The sequence below is a fragment of the Seriola lalandi genome, unplaced genomic scaffold, assembly GCF_002814215.2.
Source record: "Seriola lalandi dorsalis isolate HSWRI2012SDOR001 ecotype SW California unplaced genomic scaffold, Sedor1 jcf7180002054748, whole genome shotgun sequence".
Lineage (NCBI taxonomy): Eukaryota > Metazoa > Chordata > Actinopteri > Carangiformes > Carangidae > Seriola > Seriola lalandi.
The window spans coordinates 376,097-395,198 of NW_019525301.1; the positions used below are offsets into that span (position 1 = coordinate 376,097).

Below are 19,102 nucleotides of genomic sequence, written 5' to 3' on the forward strand. Positions count from 1 at the left end.
GGAGGCATTTCAGCTGCTTTTCAGTTCGTCTTATGAAAGTCTGAATGCGCAGAAATGCTTCTATTGTAATCAATACAGCTGTCTACACAGATTCACTTCATACACATCTGTGACCCGCAGCGTGCATTGCGAGTGATTATGCATTGGCAGTTGCTCAAACGCGAGTGAACCTACGCTAACTTATTTGCCTGAATGCATCCTCAGGATTCATGACAGTTCATCCAATTGCTGTCAAGACATTTCACTGAAAACATAAATATCAACCTTATGATAGCGCTAAAAGAAAAGTCAGGGGATCACCAATGTCAGTTCTGGGGACCATGAATGTCTGTACAAACCTTTATGAACAGCGGTGGACCGACAGACCTGTACAGCCATCCATAGAAAATGGGTTGTGTAAAATCATCAGCAATCACATCAAGCTAACTCTGTTATCCACGATCATAGTTCAGGGCCGGAGGTATCTGCAGTGAGTGGCTGCTCCTGCTGATTTAATGCAGGGGAAACACACCAATAAGCCATCACGCATTTATCCACATATCACCCACATATAGCATCTCAGCCGACAGGTCAAAGAAGCACTTCCAGATTAATCTTATATGTGCATCTCTCTAATGGTCCCACATAGCATGAACAATTTGCGGTCATAACATTGTGAGAAGGGCTGTCATGTGAGGAGAAACACACCATTAAGAGTCAAGCAGCTGTGTCAGATCAGACTTTTACACAGCCCACTGCTTTGTCATGTCAGAGAAGGTTGTGGCTTGTCCTTGTCCACTGGAGCGAGTGTTTGCACAGTGGAAACAGGCCCTGGGCAGGTTATCTGTGCTGCACTCATCCATGTAACTGCAACATATAAAATACTACACAGCGCTTCTGCTTTTTCTGCCTCGTGAGTAAGCATTGCATGTTTGGGCTCATGTGTAATCATGGAAACACAGTGGAGCCAGGACAGACGCAACAGCAACTGTGTCTGATTGTGACAAAGCTTGTGTTGAGCACATGAAACATGACGTCCTGCAGATGACAGAGAGGAAACTGTCGCAAGGGAGAAAAACTGCTTAATTAGAGGATGTCATAACACATCATAACAAGAAAAATATGGGGGATCATTTGGGAGCATGTGAGAACATTGTTTTACTAATTCAGGATTTAGAGCTGACTTGGAAATTCACTGCTCCCAAGTCTTGAATTGATTTGTTTTTCAGATTTATTATCAAATTAAAAATAGGAGATCCGCAGGTCTGATTAATAACAGAACAGCTTTCTTTATTCATTGAATATTCTATCTCTATTCTATCTGCGCACAATCTGTTTCTCCCCTTATAATCTGCATTATGGATAATATATTATGAAAGAGGAGGAGATCTTAGTCACTCTTGAATAATTAAAAATTACATAATTTCTAAAAATGTTCTTGTTCTTAAGTCAGCATGCTAACCAGCTAGCCCCGGCTCCGCTGGACTGTACCGTCACTTTCCGTTAGCAAGTCACTGTAGCGTCCAGGCTGCTCTGAAGTAGCAGTGTTGAGAGGGTGTATTATAATGTCTTATCTTGCAAACACAACAATGGCGGAAGCTCTTGCCAAGCTGTAGCAAAAACTTACAAATAGCTCCTTTAATTTCCTCCAGAGATAGAAACAGATTTCTATTAAGAACGAGCAGTTGGCCTACCTAGTTACAGTGTGTTACAGGGCTCACATGTGATTCTGACTGTAGTGTACTCAAATGTGACGATGTGAATGTATATCTGGTTGGGAAGAGAGCAAAGGAGACAAAAGAAATGAAGAGCAAAAAGTCTCTATTCACTTGATTTAAGGCCACAAAACACTTACAAAGACTGAGTTTATGTAATGCCAAACAGACAAAACAGCAAGTTGACAGCAACACGACATACTTTTCCTAATAGATTCTAAATAGGCATCATCTCACAGTTTGGAGGATGACAAGATGCTCTCAAAAACTGGAGTCCAGAATCAAGGTCTGTTCGCGATTAGAGCCTGTCATGATGCCTTCTGTCACGTTCCTGTATCCTCCAACAGGCTGGATGGCTGTGAGACTGCCAAGCTGCACCTTTTCCAAGAATGAGACTGTTCTGCTGGCACTAGACTCTCTGCTATATGTTGTTCTCCATCTCTCTCTCTCTCTCTCTCTCTCCCTCCCTCCCTCCCTCTGAGATGAATACTGACAATGACCCACTCTTGGATTTATTCACCGCAGCCTCTCCGACCCCCTGTGAGAGAAAGGATGTCTCTGTCAGAGTTGAATGCTGAGCACTTGTCGAGCTCCTTGACATGTACACAATGTGAGAGTAAAAGGTCTCAAATGGTGTTGATTGATGTTGCACCTCCACCTATTACACAGGGGGAAAACATTGATTTTTGCTATGCTTTAGGTTATTTCCCATGAAAAATCAAGCTTTTAAAAATGATTTGTTGTTTGTTTGTTTGTTATGGTGCCATGTGAACGAAACTTCACTCGTACACCACATCGACTCTTTTGTATTTGCAACAGAATAAATGACCTGACGAGAATTTTTGAGCGCTTTTCTGCATAAATGTTGTATTGATGAGGAATAAATTATTTTCTTGAAGTTGCCACAAGCTCTGAAAAGAAATAGGTCAGTCTTTTGAGGAATGTATTTATGGCTTAGAGTTACATGAGAAGATTGATTCCACATGCATTACTATGCTATATATGACGATAGAGCTAGCGGGCAGTTAGCCTAGCTTAAAGACTGGAAGTGTGGGAAAACTGCTAGCCTGGCATGTTCAGGAAGGTAAACACTTACCAGCTTCTTTAAAGTTCACTAGTTAGGGTGCTATATCTTGCTTGTTTAATCTATACAAAAAACTGAAAGTAAAAACAACACATTGTGGCTTTATGGGGAGTTACATGCTAGAACTGTTTGCCACCACTTCAGGTCCTTAAGTTAGGCTAAACTGCCTGCTGGCTACATTTAGCACACAGACATTAGTGCCATTAGTCAACTAATCTAACTCTCAGCAAGAAATAAATTGAAGAACATAATTCAGAATATCCTCAGAAATAAATACAAATGGACCAATTTTCCAATCAGAATATTTTAATAAAATGTCCAAGGTTGCCGAACAAAAGAGAAAAAAACTTGAAATGACACTGTGAAATAATACAGACACAAAATGTACCCAGGACACAATTACTGGAACACTTTTGATGAATTTGAATTAGTTCCTCAAACAAAATAAATGACTCACCTGTGCTCAATTTTCAGTGTTCACAACCTGAACTAACCAATGTATGATGGTTTTTCTGCATAAAAAGGGTTTCGAGTTTCTTTTTCACAGCGGTGAAGACAAGAGAGCTGCATGACTGAGAGCATCAGAAACCCTATCACGAAAAAGGAATAACAACACTCTTCCAAACACTACAGGTAATCTCTATAGATCTTGAAATCCTGGTTTCAGCAGTTTGTAATGTTATCAAGAACTTTCATAGTCATAAAACTGTTAAGATGCCCCAAGGACATGGCGCTAAGAAGAAACTCGGTAAGAGAAGTCTACAAGGTGCAGATTGTGGAAAAACACCATGTAAGACATTTAAAGAGCTTGAGGCAATCTGCAGTCAGCCCATATCATACACCACACAGTAAACCAAGTAGGGCTCCATGGGCAAAGGCCGAGCAGGACATCACTATTGAACAAAAGGCACAAAAAGGTGAAACTAATTTTTCTAAAACTTTCATTAATAAACTAAAATCTTTCTGCGATAATGAAACCAAAGTAGAATTTTTTAAGAATGCAGTGCATCAGCTTATTTCTAGACAATGAAATGAAGCTCACAAGGAAAAGAACATCCTAGCTACAGTAAAACATGGTGGAGGTTCTATCGTGCTGCTGGAAGCACAGAATGGCAAACTTAAAAGAACTTGCACGCATGGCAATTGAAGAATGGCAGAAACTACCAGTAAAAAGCTACTTGATAGCTACAAAAACATTTAGAGCAGGGGTGGCCAACCCTTTTTAGAACCAAGATCTACTTTTAAAGTTGCCAGTCTGTTGAGATCGACCAGTCAGAACAGAGAGCACGTACTGACCCACCTATGTGTTTAATATGCACACAACAAACAAAGTAAAAAAGTGAACAAAGTAATTCAGGTATAATAAAAGGTAATTCTCTAAGTTGGAAAAGTGGAAATAAATATATTTCTCTACCTCAATAAGACCGCTGGCAGCTAGTTTCACAAGGAGGCCATCCGTCAATGTAGATCTGTACTTGACTTGATGATTTCCATGTGAGAGAAAAGCAGATTCAGACAAAAAGGTTGATCTAAAAGGTGCTGTCAAGTTCAAGGCGCATCTTCTGAGGTTGGGGTGCTTTTTTTCCAGCAGTAGGTTCCAAAACTTTCCATTCATACCAGGTGTTGCCCTGGATTTGATCTCAATGTCATTTTGCAGTATGAGAATCTCATTCTCAACAGCAGAGCTATCCGGGTGGAGGCAAAGCTATCCACATCAATATATGCACCGAATCGCAAACACAAAGAGCTGGCAAAAGGGCTTGATAGATGAGAAGTGAGTAAAGTGCTTCTCAAATACTGACAAGATGCTCTGAACCTTCTCCTCACAACGTGCACTGTCAAGTCTGTGACCTGACGTTGAAGTTCTCCATGCGAGGAAAGTTCTGCATGTCATTGATTTGCAGCCCACTTGACAGCAGTTGACTGCAGCTTTCTTTTAAATGTGTTCACTGAACTGATCGTGTTGATTATGTATTTATCCTTACCCTGCAGCGCTGACATCTGTCGGGAATGTTAAATCCAAAATCCACTGGTAGTCCTCTAGTTGTACACGTTCTTCACATTTTGAAGTCTTTGATTTTAGGCAACAACCCAGTGAATCTAGCAAAAAAAGTACTTCTTCTTAGCCATCTAACATCTGTATGCAGCATCAGGTCTGCGGTCTGTACCTGTCTCCTCTTTTTACACCAACATTAACACGTAAATGCAGATTTTTTTGAACATCAGTAAAGCCAGTAAAAAAAAGGCAATTGACTCCTTTCCCATTGGCTTTCGTGTGTCACGTTCAACATCACAAATTAGGGTAAGTGAACAATAGTAAGCAGATGGAGGCCAGTGACTCTTTTACCTCAGTCTCTTCAAACTTAATGCCAACTGAACCATGTTGGAGCGCTGCTTGAACTGAGATGACAAAAAGTTGCAGAAGTTATCGACAGAAGTGACGCACGTCATAGCATCGTGTCGGAGAATTAGTCATGTTTCCATCACTGCCAATCACAGCTGGAGAGCATAAACAGTCGTTTGAGTCAGTCATCTGATTGTACCCTTTCCTGTTGAAGATAAAAGCCAGATATTAGTGGGTATTAGTGGGTTTTTTTATATTTTCCAGTGTGAAAGCATCTCAAGTGAGCTTGCAATAAACTCTTGAAAAATGAATGAAATAAATGAATGAATAAAACTTTGCCGTCCTTGAAAGATTTCTTGTGTTTAGCAAAAACGTGACTTACGGGATAAGATGCAATTGTTGCAGCAGCTGGTAGCAGACTGTATCCAGCATGCACAGCCAACACTCTTATTTATAGGACAGTATTTTGGCCTTCTTAATGTATGTGGAATTTGATGTGATCTGATATACTTTTCTATTTTACTATATTTCATATTAAGTCTACTTGTTATACTTGTAATAATCTAAGATAAAGATAGATATTATCCAAGATAATAATATCTACTTATGATTACTACATATTATTTCATTGTTATGTATATCAGTTTTGTTTTTTCTTTTGCTCAGTAACCTTAGAAATTTAATTTTAATATTTTGGTTATACAAAATTGGTTCATTTGTTTGACTTCATCCACATAACTAGTAATTTTGTGGTGATTGTCATTGGATATTTGTATTTGTTGCATCTTGTCATCAGCAGAAATGATTATTCCACTGACCTATATCTTCAAATACAAGTGTGATTCATTATGAATAATACACATTTATAGTTCCACATGATCCCATGAGGGAAAGTGACAGATTCTCTCATGTTTCTGTACACATGAAAGGCCCTTGTTGTCTCCTGATAAGATTCAGAACAGGTGTGTCCTGATGTTACCTCTGGGCTGAGGGGAAGTGTGTGAATGAGCGTGCATGGTTTGTCGACACACTAGTAAATCCACGAGTGATGCTAACATCCCACAGATGTGTGAAGGCTGGATTCTCCTGACTCAGCTGCAGAGATGAAATGTTGTGTGGGTGGGCAAGCGCCTCATTGATTTTCGTGTTGGAGAGATTAGTGCACATTAGGGCTGGGATATATTAAAGAGAAACGTACACTTTTAGCCTGGCTAGCAATCCTGTGCTCCCATCACCCTCCCTCTCCGCTCCGTGAGATCAGAGGATTGACTGGACCAGGCTGCAAACAGATGTATTACCAAAAATACGCATCTCAAGTCTTTTGATCTAATGGTGACTGTTAATGTTCTTCGAGGGAGAAAATCTGGGATGAAATGAATGCACATGTTTCTAATTCAAATCAAGAGATTTATTGGATGATGGAAGTTCAATCTTGCTCCTTGGGAACAGAACATGTAACATGATACTTCAAGCTCAAGCGTCCACTTTCTAAGTGTTGGAGCTTTCATCTGATGGCCTTTTTTCTGCAAATGGAGCTGGCTCAGTTGACACCACATGATCTAAGTGAGACACTTTGGTGCCGTAATAACAAGTGGACATAAATGTGGGAAAATTGTAACCTTTGTCTCAGTTCATGGCCGGTGTTTGGCATCGGATGTGAATGCAGAAGACAGAATGAAGACAGAGCCTGACATTGAATTTTAAGTGGGGTGGCCATTTTCTAAGCGATGCACAATGCTGACCTATGAGGCAGAGAAAGTCTGAATAGACTTAAAATGATAGTTTGAGTTATTTCATATGGAGTTTTGCAAGGTACTTATCTATTGTTAGTTTATGACCTGCGGTAGATTCATATTGGCACGCTGGGAGCACCGGCGCAGAGGCTGAGTGAAGTGGATGGGGTGAACCCCAAAAACATGTTTTAGCCACTTTTAAAATAAGAGCTAAGCATAGGTGCGCTTCTGCGTAGGAATACGGTAGAACAATGGTTGAGAAAATGTAGTTCCAAAGGAAAGGGCTGTGTGACAGCAAAAATAAAGCAGTGAAAATATTCAAAATATAGCAGTTTGTGGATGGCCCCATCCACAGCAGTACATCGCTCAGCTTCTGTGCTGGTGCTGGTGTCCAGTTCTTCAAATTGAGAGATCAGAATCCGCTGCAGGCAGTTCAGCTCTTTCAAGATGTGGGGGCAAATAATCTGACATTATACAATCAGGGACTTTGGTGAACACTTTCAGACTATCTCTCCTCATAGATATTCATGGTGTGACAATAGATTGTGCATACAAAAAGAAGATACAGAAGCCGTTCTAAGCAGAATGAAGCTTGCTGCCTACTTTCTGACCTCACATCACCAGACAAAATCCCTGCATGAAATGGGTTTGCCTGTCGGATTGTCTGTTTTGGAAAAGTTTCAAAAAGTGTTGGACTCAGCTCTAAGTCTGAGGTATAAATGCTGACTATAAGGGAATGTGACACCGATTGTTCATATAACCTCTGAGTATTAAAAAAACAAAATTTTCTTCCATCAAACTGTTAAAAAACCTCCCAAAACAATCTGTCAAATACTATCAAGATTTAATCTTGCAGCACACCTTCAGAGTGATCAAAGTCCTCCCTTAGCACACATGCAGGTACTCTGTAATCATCCCGTGCCATCTGGACCAGCTAAAGGTCAGTCAAAGCAGCTACTCTGCCGGGGTTCAGAGGTCAACAGTCTCCTTGTGCACAGGTAAATGGGTCCAGCAAACCTTATCAACAGTCAAGTACAAGCTGATAGCTTCCTTTGTCTTCTGAGTGCAAAGTCACTCAGCTTGCACATTGTTTCATTCCACATTATCACTTTATCTGATCTGACACAGTTTCCACAGCTTGACGCAGCATTAACATACAACATGCGTATTCTGTTGCTCTGATGTCAGGGAAATCCAGCGAGCTGCCAGTCATGTTACTGCAGATGTCGATGGCAGAGCCGAGGCCCCACAGTCTGTGATACTAATGACACTTTAGTCAGTTTCTGCTCTTTACTCTTGGTTAACACGCTTTCCTGGAATCTTTCATTCATCTCAAGTCTGGTCCTTTGATGAGAAGCAGCACAAGTCGTTCCAAGAAGCTAGAAAGAAAAGTGTGAACAGGAAGTTCAGACAGTAACCTTTTTAAATACGAGCTACGCTGACAGTGATTTCCCCCTCCTCCTCTTTTACCTTCCTCTCTTCTCCCCCTAAGCCCCGTCTCTTTTTTTTTTTTTTCTCTCTGTTGATGCTGTGTGTCAGATGGGAGGCACGGCGCTCTACCATGCAGATGTAATCTACACCTCTCCGTGCCAGAGAACAGCGATTTAATCGCGGCGGGTAGTCGATCTGTGACATGCTGACAGGATCGGCATGGCGACACATGTGTGGGTATCTGCTTTCATGCAACACATCCCAGGGGAGAGGAGAGGAATATGGTGGGAGGCCAACTCTTGTGATGTGCATAGGGGTGAAAAGGAGAGGGGCTGGAAAAGCTGCACGACTGGGCGGGACAACAAATGAGTTGGCTGACACCACCATCACCAAAGAAAGTGAATTTAAGCCGGGTGGAGATAAGACACAAGGCAACAAGTGAGAGGGTGAGGTGGGGTGTGTGTGTGTGTGTGTGTGTGTGTGTGTGTGTGAGAAGCAGAGCATGAAATAGCAAGAGCAGGTTAAAGGACGTACGGTGGACTAAGTGGGAAGAGAGCAGCGGAGGTGGAGGATGAAACATGGCAGGATGAAGCTGTGTTTTGCTTCAGCGGCTGTGATCAGGGTGGAAAGTCCATTTGTTTGCTGAGTGCATGTCAATGGAAGCGAGCAAATCCAGACAAGGAGCCCAGTGTGTTTCTGTGCTGACGTGAAAGCACACGCTTTTATCTGTGTCAAGATCTTGTGTTGGTAATGTCAGGGGAGCTTGTCTACACAACGCTCGGGGAGTACAAGCATGAGAAACCTTTGTTCAGCGTCTGGTTGCAACACACCAACATCCGTGAGGCATCATTAGTGTAAGGCTCTGCGCTGAGCCAAGAGGGGCAGGAACGTGGACTTCACACGGAGGCTAAAGGGCACCGTCCCGTGGACATAAGGCAGAGCAAACACAGCCACTGCCTCGGAGGTTCGGCTCAGAGCTTTCCTCAGTTTTTTCCCCCCGTACAAAGCTCTCATCTGCCTGCCTCTGAACAGAAAATATCAAAGAGTCTGCCCGATGATTGTTCAATCTCCCACAGCTTGAAATGAAGTGATACACCAACAGCTTGTTGACACCATCCAGGAGAGCTTTCCCCAGTTTATTTTGATTTCCATCCTGCGCTGCTGCGTTTCAGGAGTCATAAAAGAGCCGCTCAGCTCCATGAAAGCAGAGAGAGAGCGAGCGGTGAATATATATATACAGCAGCCGCAGCCGAAGAAGGAGATCGCCAGAAAGCAACAGCGTTGGGTTTGTTGTTTCCAACTCCCCTAGCACTTAGAGGTTCCCTCCAGCACAGTCTCTCACTGAAATATTAATCGTGTTTGACAGCTGTTTTAGCTATGAAAACAAACACAAGACCGGAGCTCTTTTGGAAAAAGCGTGGAGACATAACGCTCGTGCGTGAACTGGCTCAGATAAGGAGCAACTGTTGTGGACAAAAGGAGAGCGGGCTCGAGACACCACACTGTAGATGCAGCCTCATTAGAAATGTACTGTTGTTTACCAGTGTGAAATTATGCCGAGCTGTGCTGCATCTCGGCTGTCATGTCCTCAGGACCCGCAGCATTGTGGTGCACTGAGTGGAAGAGTTCATAATGTCCATTCAGATCTCAACAGGTCAGAGTCTGAAGTCAAGGCTACTCTTCCAGGTGATTCTCCTCTACCTTAACACTTTAACAACGTCCCTGCAAACCTCTGCGTACTTAACACGGTGGTATAAAGATGAGAGGCTTTCTCGCTCTCACACACACACACACACACACACACACACAGCTCCAGCATGGCAGAGGCAATTTGCAGCATTAAGCTGCCTGATAGCACATGTCCACTGAGAGTTAGGGAGTGATTTAACGGACATTGCTCACACCAATTAGAGTGAATCAGCCAGGCAACGCTACTGACGACAAGTGGATGCCGACGCTGTCAACACGCGGGCACACACACATATGCTCCCACACACTGCGGATAGGGGGTATTTCACTGTTTCTTTTGTGATTAAGAGCATGAAAATAGCCCATTTAGATAATCCCTCCCTGTCAGCGCTGTCAGCCCGACAGACACTGACACATCCCATGCACTCGTTCCCTCATTACCATATGCCAGTCATTTCAAGAGGGCCGACTACAAAGCCCCAAGAATGGAGCTGATGGGAACGGCCACCTGCTTCTCAGTCGCGTAGCGCCGGAGCCGCTCCTCGTCTCTTCGCCGGCCAAGCCTGGAGCGACATGACACAGTACGAAGGCCACAAAAAGGGAGAGCCGAGCCACACCGGGCGACACAGCTGCCTGAGAAAGAGGGCGCACAAAAGGATTTCTATTTGCACGCCCATTGGACGAGTCAGGCCCCGGAGAGCACCTGATTCATTTCTTCTTGAGGGCTATTAATCTTTTCAAGCACCAGAATCACTTTGCCTCTCAGGAGCGGGAGAGGAGATTGAGTTTTCTATTACAATCAACCAGAGGCAGTGTGTCGCAGGGAGAGGGGGCAGTGACGACACCGTCCTCGCCGCTGCCTCACTCGCTTAAAACAAACACAAAAGAGGGAATGCATTTTTGCATTAGTGAGAGAATTTTGAAATTTCTGTTCAGTGGGGCAAGCGAGGTCTCAGTACATATGAATTCACTTCATCTTCACAGACATCCAATCTGAATGATTTCAAATGAGTCTAGTTCATGTGGTCAAATTCTCCTTCTCTGCACCAACAGAAGAACAGATGAAATTTTAGTTCCTATATTGTATAAAGGTAGATGTCCATGTGTTGTTTGATTATAGATCAGGTATAGTTTCTATATTAATAAAGTGAAAGTATCAAAACGCTCAGTCCACAGAGAAATGCACACAGCCTGTTTTCAGACACTGAGCCTTAAAACCAGCTGTCAGGACTTCCTGAACTTTGTGAGAGAAGGTTCAGAGCCTCCTCTCTTCTGATTGGCTCACTGACCTGTTGTTCCTACAGCTCCAGAGAGAAACCCGACAGAACGGATGTAAAACTATGTTGAGATGGTTTTTGGTTGTTAAAACCACAAACATATCTTTTTTCTTATGGATCAACACTTCAAATAAAACAGGAAAAGTGTAAAATATGGAGCTTTAAGTAAAAATCCTCTCATATACTGTACTGCATTTTGTGTGTATCAGGATGTGAAGGTCAGCAGCAGATTCTGAACTAATAACAACATCAGAAAACTAAACAACAATTGTGCTTTTACAGACGTTTTGTACTTGATGTCAAACCGTACGCTGGGGATGAGGTAGACTCCAATGGATAAACTCCAAAAATAAACTAGTAAGTGGGCCTTGAGTGATAGAAAGACTTTGAAAGAAAGCTCTTTCTTGCTGAGCTCGATGCGAAGATCAATAAACTCTCCTATCTACCCACTGAATATGAAGCCACAGTCCAGAGATGGTTAGCTTAGCTTACCACAAAGACTGGAAGTAAAGGCAACAGCTACCCTGACTCCTCATGGTTCAATGGTTAAAAAAAATATACCTACCAGCACCACAAAAGCTCATCAGTTAAAATGTTCTAATGTTATTGTTATAAGTGTAAAACCGACACATTGTGGTTTTACAGGGGCGGTTATGTGCCAGAGTCTTTCTTGGCTGGGGGCAGTGAATCTCACTCGGATAGTGAGTTTTGTAGTATATAAACCAAAATGCTGAATTATTCCTTTAAGGTTATTTTTTCAAACGACTCTTTCCAATGTCCAAAATGAGCTCCCATACGCAATGATTAATGTTGTTTTCACTATTCAAAATGAAGAATTCTCAAGAAGGAAACTGTGGTGTCATCCAGAGATGATCTTCCCCCTAGTGATTCTACTTTTTCACTCTTCAGCTTCATATAAAATACGCCAGTGCTTGTGTACACATATGGGTTGGTCAAAAGGAAATATATCATGAGGCTCGCTAGAGCTCTCCCTCATTATTGAACATGTGCTGTTGCTAATGGGCTAATTTCCAAGGTGGCCTACATGAGTGCTGAACACATTATTCCACTTTCTTAGATCCTTGAGGGTCAGAGGGCAACATTCAGTACATGGTTACAGCGCTGATTTATCAAATCTAAGTCAAAATAGAGCATAGACATCGCATTAATTACTGCTTTGTATAATTTATCAGCTACGTTCATTAAAACGTGGCCTAGTCTCTTGAAGAATGTCAGTTGGTGAGGGGTATTAATTGCAGAAGAACCAACTGAAGTGCCGGGTCTGGCCGCGCATCCCCCCCGGTCAGGCTCCGAGACGGCTGCACTAATGGAGGAATATGGAGGCCACTTTAAGATGAAAAACGGCAACGGAGCCCAGTGTCACTTAATCAATGTGAAACCCCAGCGGGGAGAGGGAACCACTGCCTGCGGGGGATGCACAGTCCCCGGACTCATGTCGAGGGAATGAAGGGGGGGTTTTAAATGGGCCGACGTTCACAGCGTAACTCATCTCAGTCACAGCGATCATGATGCTTGCTCCCGAGGGGCTGGTGCAGGGAGATTGTCTCTTCTTGGGAGGTGCTTAACAACACCATCCATCTCGGTAACACAATGCTACAGACAGTGCCTACCTAAGGAGCCATCGTCACCGGTGGTTTCATTCACACTGGATTCCCTTTGAAAAAGCCTGAGGCAACACTGTGGCTGAGCTTGATCAGTCTTATGACCCATTTGGATCACAAAACCTGACAAATGCTGCTAATTTGGGTCATTTCTGAATTTCTTTTTCTACTCAGGGGAACACAGAACTTAAAATTTCCCTCCCTGCACAGAGGTGCGGCTTTCTGCTGCTGCCAGCACATGCAGACATGGACCCGACTGAGCTGGTCAGAGTGTCAGTTTGTCTCTGTTGGCCTTCTGCTCCTCTATCTCGCGGCTGCCTAGGGCCTCAGGGTGCTCTTATCTCTCAAACAAACGGCTGCCGCGCCGCAGCCCCTGTTGCAGCCCTCATCTATCTGCCTGACATGTGCTTCCTTGTTCGTTTTCTCTTCGCCTGCTAGACGCGGCCGATGATATTGAGCTGTGTCGACGGCGCTCCTCCATTCATGCCAGATGAATCAATCACTCCCGCGTGCTCTGCGGCCCTGTTTAGTGCCGACAGAGTCTTTTCCTCTTCAATCAATGCCAGGGCTTTAGGAAGGGGTCAGTGCTTTTCCTACTATTTATTAGGAAAAGAATAGCTCCTTCAAAGTAGCTCTGCCAGGCACCTCGGCTGAGTGATATACAGCAGTGAACAATGACAAATGTTTGTCAGCTTCCTGGAGAAGACATTCCTGTTTCGTTTATTCGAGCCCAACATGGATGTACAGATTGAATTTGTTCATATGAGTACGTGAATGTACATGGGAAGTAGAGAAGTTCTACATTATTATCATGTGTTCGCAGATGCTGTTGAATTACCTTGAATAATTAAAAAGGAGCAGAAATAATTCATATAAACAGAGTATGTTCAGAAATTAAAAATGGAGCTGTATAGCAAGTAGGAAGCTTGGCTACAGAGCAGCAGAAAAGTCAAACAACCCAAGACAAGACCAAGAATTCAGAAGATATAATCCAAGATGGAAAATGCGGTCCTTCAGAGGAGGGTTAAAGCTGGAGATCTTGGCTTGGTCTCACAACTCAAAGCAGAAGTATTCAAAATTCCAAAAATAGAAACAAAAACAAAGTCTGACACATTTTCTACATCACTTACATGGAGTTAATTTCAGTTCATCGAGTGGCTTTCACTCTCTATCAGCTGATGAAGTCACTGTCATCAGGGTCGTCCTGTGTGTGGACGATGAGCAGAGGGTTTCTGCGAGGGCTCAGCTCTAAGAACGTCCCACCGCTGCTCTTCCCAGATGTTGCTCCAGTCTTTGCCTCGGCGGTGCTCAGCTGTGAACGGTCTCTCCCTGCTTTGTAGCTGGAGTCTTGAGAGATTTTCAGCTCCTCCACCACTCGCTCCCCAAGCTCCTGGATCAGCTGTCTGGTGTCTTCTGAAGCTGAGGGGAGGGCGTCCACTTTCCTCTCCGCGGAGGAGACTGTGCTTGTTGGCTCCTGGGGGATGGGAGAGGCAGCGGAGGTGGGTTGGGGCTGGAGAGGGTTGTCCTTAGACGTCTCTCCTCCTCCTCCTCCTCCCTGGTTGGATTCGGTGCAGACTTGCCCTTCAGCCTCAGATTCCTCACTCTCATCAGACGAGCCGCTGCTGCTGCAGCTGCTGTCACTGGAAGCACCGCTGCTGTCACCGCGGGATATCGCAGCGCTCCTGGAAGCTCCCTGCTCTTTGTCTCCTTCTTCTTCTTCCTCCACCACCATTGTTGCTGCGTCCTCCAGCTCCTCAAGCTCCAGCTCCAAGTCTTTTTTCTGCAGAGAGGCTTTTTGTAACATTGCGGCAAAGGCTGTCACCTTCTTGGACCTGTGAGGATGAAGAGGGTGAAATGGGGACAAGTTAGGAAAGAAAAAAAGTTTCATTTTTTCTCATTAAAACTGGTGTATGACTACGCAAAGAGGGAAAAAAAAAAAAAAAGACATCCAACTACAACTTCATCAGTGGCACTGGAGAGGAGTGAGGCACAACGACTGACTGATCGACTGGCTCTGCGTACTAAAGACATAGCCAGAGGATAACCATCTACAAATCTAATACCCATTAACCAAATCCCATTCTCATCTGAATGCTAAGTAGACCGCGATTTGCCGAGGCGCGGGGGGCTCAATGAAATATGGAAATATGGATGTTTAATAATGTAGGGAGAGGAGCACTGCTGATACTCAGGGCTTCTCCTCCCCCCGCTGCTGCTCTCCCTGCGAGAGGTGATAAGAGACTGAGAGGGATTACAGAGAGAGGCACACCCCTCCTCCTCGGTCCTCTCACACACACACACATGCACACACACACACACACGCACACACACACACACGCACGCACACGCAAACGCGCACGCACACACACACACACACACACAAATTCTTTCACCTCCGTGTTCTGCAGTGCAAGAGGAGATGTAACTGTGATTGGTAACACACAGACTGTTTGTGGAGGTTGATACCACGCAGAGGCACCTTTCACACCAGAGAAGAAGAATCTGTTCGTGCTCTGTTTAAATTATTTCAAGTGGAGAATTGTTTCAACAAATGCCAGAGAGAGAGAAAAAAAGATTTTTTAAAATACTTTTTACCTAACAATCAGGCAGCAGTGGGAACTAGTAGAACAAACACAGGCACATTGAGAGGAGAAATCCTGCAGAACAGAAGCAGGGGAACTGTGGACGGCTGAAAAGTTTGTGCACAAAGTCTGACTGCAATACAGTCAATAAAAGCCTGGACAGAGAATGGCTCCTAGCTGCTGCCTAACAGCTAAACGTCTCCAAAGATTAAGATTAAGAAAATGCCCTCATAGAGCAGTACATTAAACAATGTTCCTGTCCCGTAGTCTCAGTTTTATAGCTGTGTCACCACAGAAGACACAACAGACTCCTTGAAGAGAGAGAGGTGTTTTATTGCTGATGAATGTCCTCCTACAAGGCCCCATTTGTGTAAAGCCATCAGATTGTTGGGAGGCCCCTGTCTGCACATTATTCACGCTGGGAATGCCCGCCATGCTGCCAAAAAACTTAAGTGGTTGCTATTCGTTCCTCGGTTCGGCTAGGGCGTGTGTGCCGCCCCCATTGCCATGGTGATTACGAGCTGACCTCTGTGGGTCACCGCGATTCAGACTATGTCCATTCAGGGTGGGAGGAAAATGTGTGAGCTGTGCTGGTGTGTGTGTTTATGCGTAGGGGGTGTGTACGTGTGGAGAGGCTACTCCTTCCGCTGCCGTTCACGTTTTCACACTCGGCTCCAGTTGCCCTCTCTGGCCCAATTAACCCACTGCTGAGCACCAGGATGGCTCCTCATTACCGTGCAGTCCTAATGAGCTCCCTATTCTGGAGGGCAAAGTGTTTATGGAAGCAGCATGTGGAGGCTGGGCATTGGTTTCAGACCTCAGGAGGGACTGTGTAAACAGATCTTATAGTTGTGATATATCATCTGGATGCACATTCTTCTCTGTACACCGAGAAACAGGAGAGAATAAAGTGGGAATGGGGGGGTGTTGTGGGAGTGGTGGGGGCTCTCACGTGTGCCATAATCCAATTTTTTTTTTTTTTTGGCAGTTCTCTCTGTCACTATGTGGCAGAATTTGAAAACAGTAGCTGTGGTCCATTTTCCTGCTAAGATGCTTGGGCAACTTGCCAGCTCTCAACCTTTCAAGATTTCCAGAAAAATCTTCCCCTGTGGTTTCAGTCATGGAGTTGTGAGTGAGGCTGAAATGCACAACGCTCTCATGATATAAAAACTGGAAAATCCTATCAAATGAAATCCACAAGACACAAAAAAGAAATAAGACATGCAAACGGAAGAGGAAATTATCAAGCTAATTGCTTCTTACATTAAAGCATAAATATGGTTTTCTATATTTTTTTGTATTCTATACCATGTTTGTCATGTGTATAGAATGACATCCTACTAACAAGTATCGTCTGTGTTGCCAAAGCCTGATACATCTTATTTCTCGGTGTCACCGTTGCTTGTTCCTTCTTTACCCAGCATAGCTGATGTAGAAATGAATAAGTGTCATTTAACAAAGAAATTATATATTTTTGTTTTTAAAGATTTACATTTTCAGCAGGAATCAGTGGGCCCAGTGTTTTAGTTGTAAAATCCTGTCTCATAGTTTTGTAACCCGCTGTTCAGATTCACAGATATATGACACCTCAAACGCGACTTCCTGGATTGTATTTCATGTCTTTCACCAGTGCCTGAAACAACATGTCCACACCAACACAGCCCTGTGCATTGTTTTAACACAGGGATTTATTGAGGTCTGAATGCCTGGGCTGAACTCTACCATCAGCAAACAGGTACAAGATTTAGCATGTTCTTGGTTAAGTGTGTTAGCATATTAACGTTGGGTAATTATCACTACAAACAAAGTACAGCTGAGGCTGATGGGAATGTCAGTAGTTTTACCGGTATCTGGACAAACACCAAAAATTTTGGACAAATTCAAATTTTGACCTTGCGACGGCGTGAGTTTATTACAAGTTATTACAGTGTATCCTGAGGGGAGCATGAATTTCTCAAATTTCATGGCAATCCATTTTCACTAAAAACCTCAATTGTCAACCTCACAGTGGCAATAAATGAGAAGTCAGGAATCACTGAAAAAGTTGGGGAGAGAGGAGATGACGTGCAGCAAAGGGTAACGGGTCGGACTCGAACCCGGGCCGCTGCGGTCAGGACTAAGCCTAAATGTTACGGGCCCAACCAGGGTAACCACATGAATGTCTGCAGCAAATTTCATGGCAATAGCCGCTGACATATCTCAGTGAAAGCATTGCCATCCTCAGATCACAGAAAAGAGTATGATTAAACCCTGAGTAGGAGAATCTGATTTTTCTGTTTACACCGTGGAGACTCCTTGCCTCATGTGAGAAATGCTGAATCTCCATACACAATCAGCTCATGTGTCAACACTGAAGAGGTGACTTATGTGCGAACAACAATAAACCAATACGTTCTTTGGATAATTGACTGCAGCACGTTTGTGGATTCCACGTGTGACAAAAGCTAAAATCCACAAGTGCTGCACAAGTTTAACAACGGCAAATAGCTTTTTCAAACAATACCTACAGGATATCAAGACATTAACGCAACCTCGGCTAATGATGATGAGTGTGCGCAGGCTGTATGGAGCCTGTTTAGGTCCCAGGCTCTATAAAATCCATGTGAGAGCTTCCTGTAGAGAGGCTGGGGCAGAAGAGCCTCCTGCAGCACAGCCACTTCAAAGACCACCCCGTATTCTCTTTCCCCCGTGGGAAGTCATTATTGAGTTAGCATTGGAAAGGCGCGCTTGTTTTCTCTCCCCTGCCTTGCTCTGTGGTGGGAGAAGCTCGGCCTGCGGTGAATACAAAGGCTCTGTCCAGGAGGGGGAGGGATAATGTTGTACACAATCCAGTCATTACTACACCGCTGTTGTGGCTTGCCTTCATTAAACTGAGGAGGGGTGGCTTTTTCAAGGTTGGAAAACTTCTGGCGAGACAAAGACGCCTCCATCTGCCAGAGTCTTTGGATAAAAATGTGAAGAGCGGGTGAATGTGTGTGTGTGTGTGTGTGTGTGTGTGTGTGTGTGTGTGTGTAGGTGAAAGAGCTGAGCTAAATTACAATGTGACATTTCTTCCATCAGGCTCGTGTTCAGTGAAAGAGCAACTCATTCAGCGTGTCTGTGCTCTTGAAAACATTTCAGATAAAGCTTGTCTTCAGATGTATAAATCTGTGTAATATGAGCACCAGCTCTCCTCAGCGTAACTCGCAAAATGCATCATTCACTAGCTGAGGGGGGATAAAAGCTGACACCGGGAGATGCGATCCGTCAGTGTGACTGAATACTGGAACGGACCAAGGCACTGGATGCCACTCTGATTCCAGAAACGAGAAACACAGATGTATTTATCCAGTGTTGGAGGTTGTACTTATAGTTGCCTGGGAAAAGAGGTACTGTTCTGTAGGAACACTGAAATATGGCTTATACAGTTGTGGCAAAAATATCTGTTGACCTATTTTCAAAGAAAAAGTTTTTTTACAACTTATTTTTGCAGGTTTGGTTGTCATTGCTGTGAATTGGCCAATCACAGCTTGCCGTAAGAAAGTACGCTAGGTTTAAATTCCTCCCTCAGCTCTTTTGTCATTTGTTTACACAACTATTTGTTGCATTTTCCATGTGTATAACCAACACACTATGAATGTCTTCCTGGAGATATTGTCTGTAAATC

At 43.8% G+C, this 19,102-nt stretch overlaps 1 protein-coding gene across 2 annotated transcripts in view; it reads right to left on the reverse strand.

Annotated features, from left to right (window-relative positions):
* Positions 1 to 13,558: 13,558 nt before the first annotated feature.
* shq1 (SHQ1, H/ACA ribonucleoprotein assembly factor) overlaps positions 13,559 to 19,102 on the reverse strand; it is a 38,635-nt gene continuing 33,091 nt past the window's right edge. For both annotated transcript variants that reach the window (XM_023424632.2, XM_023424633.2), the window contains exon 12: positions 13,559 to 14,706. In XM_023424632.2, coding sequence (XP_023280400.1) covers positions 14,046 to 14,706 — 661 coding nt within the window. In that variant the 3' untranslated portion in view covers positions 13,559 to 14,045. The remainder of the gene's footprint in view (positions 14,707 to 19,102) is intronic.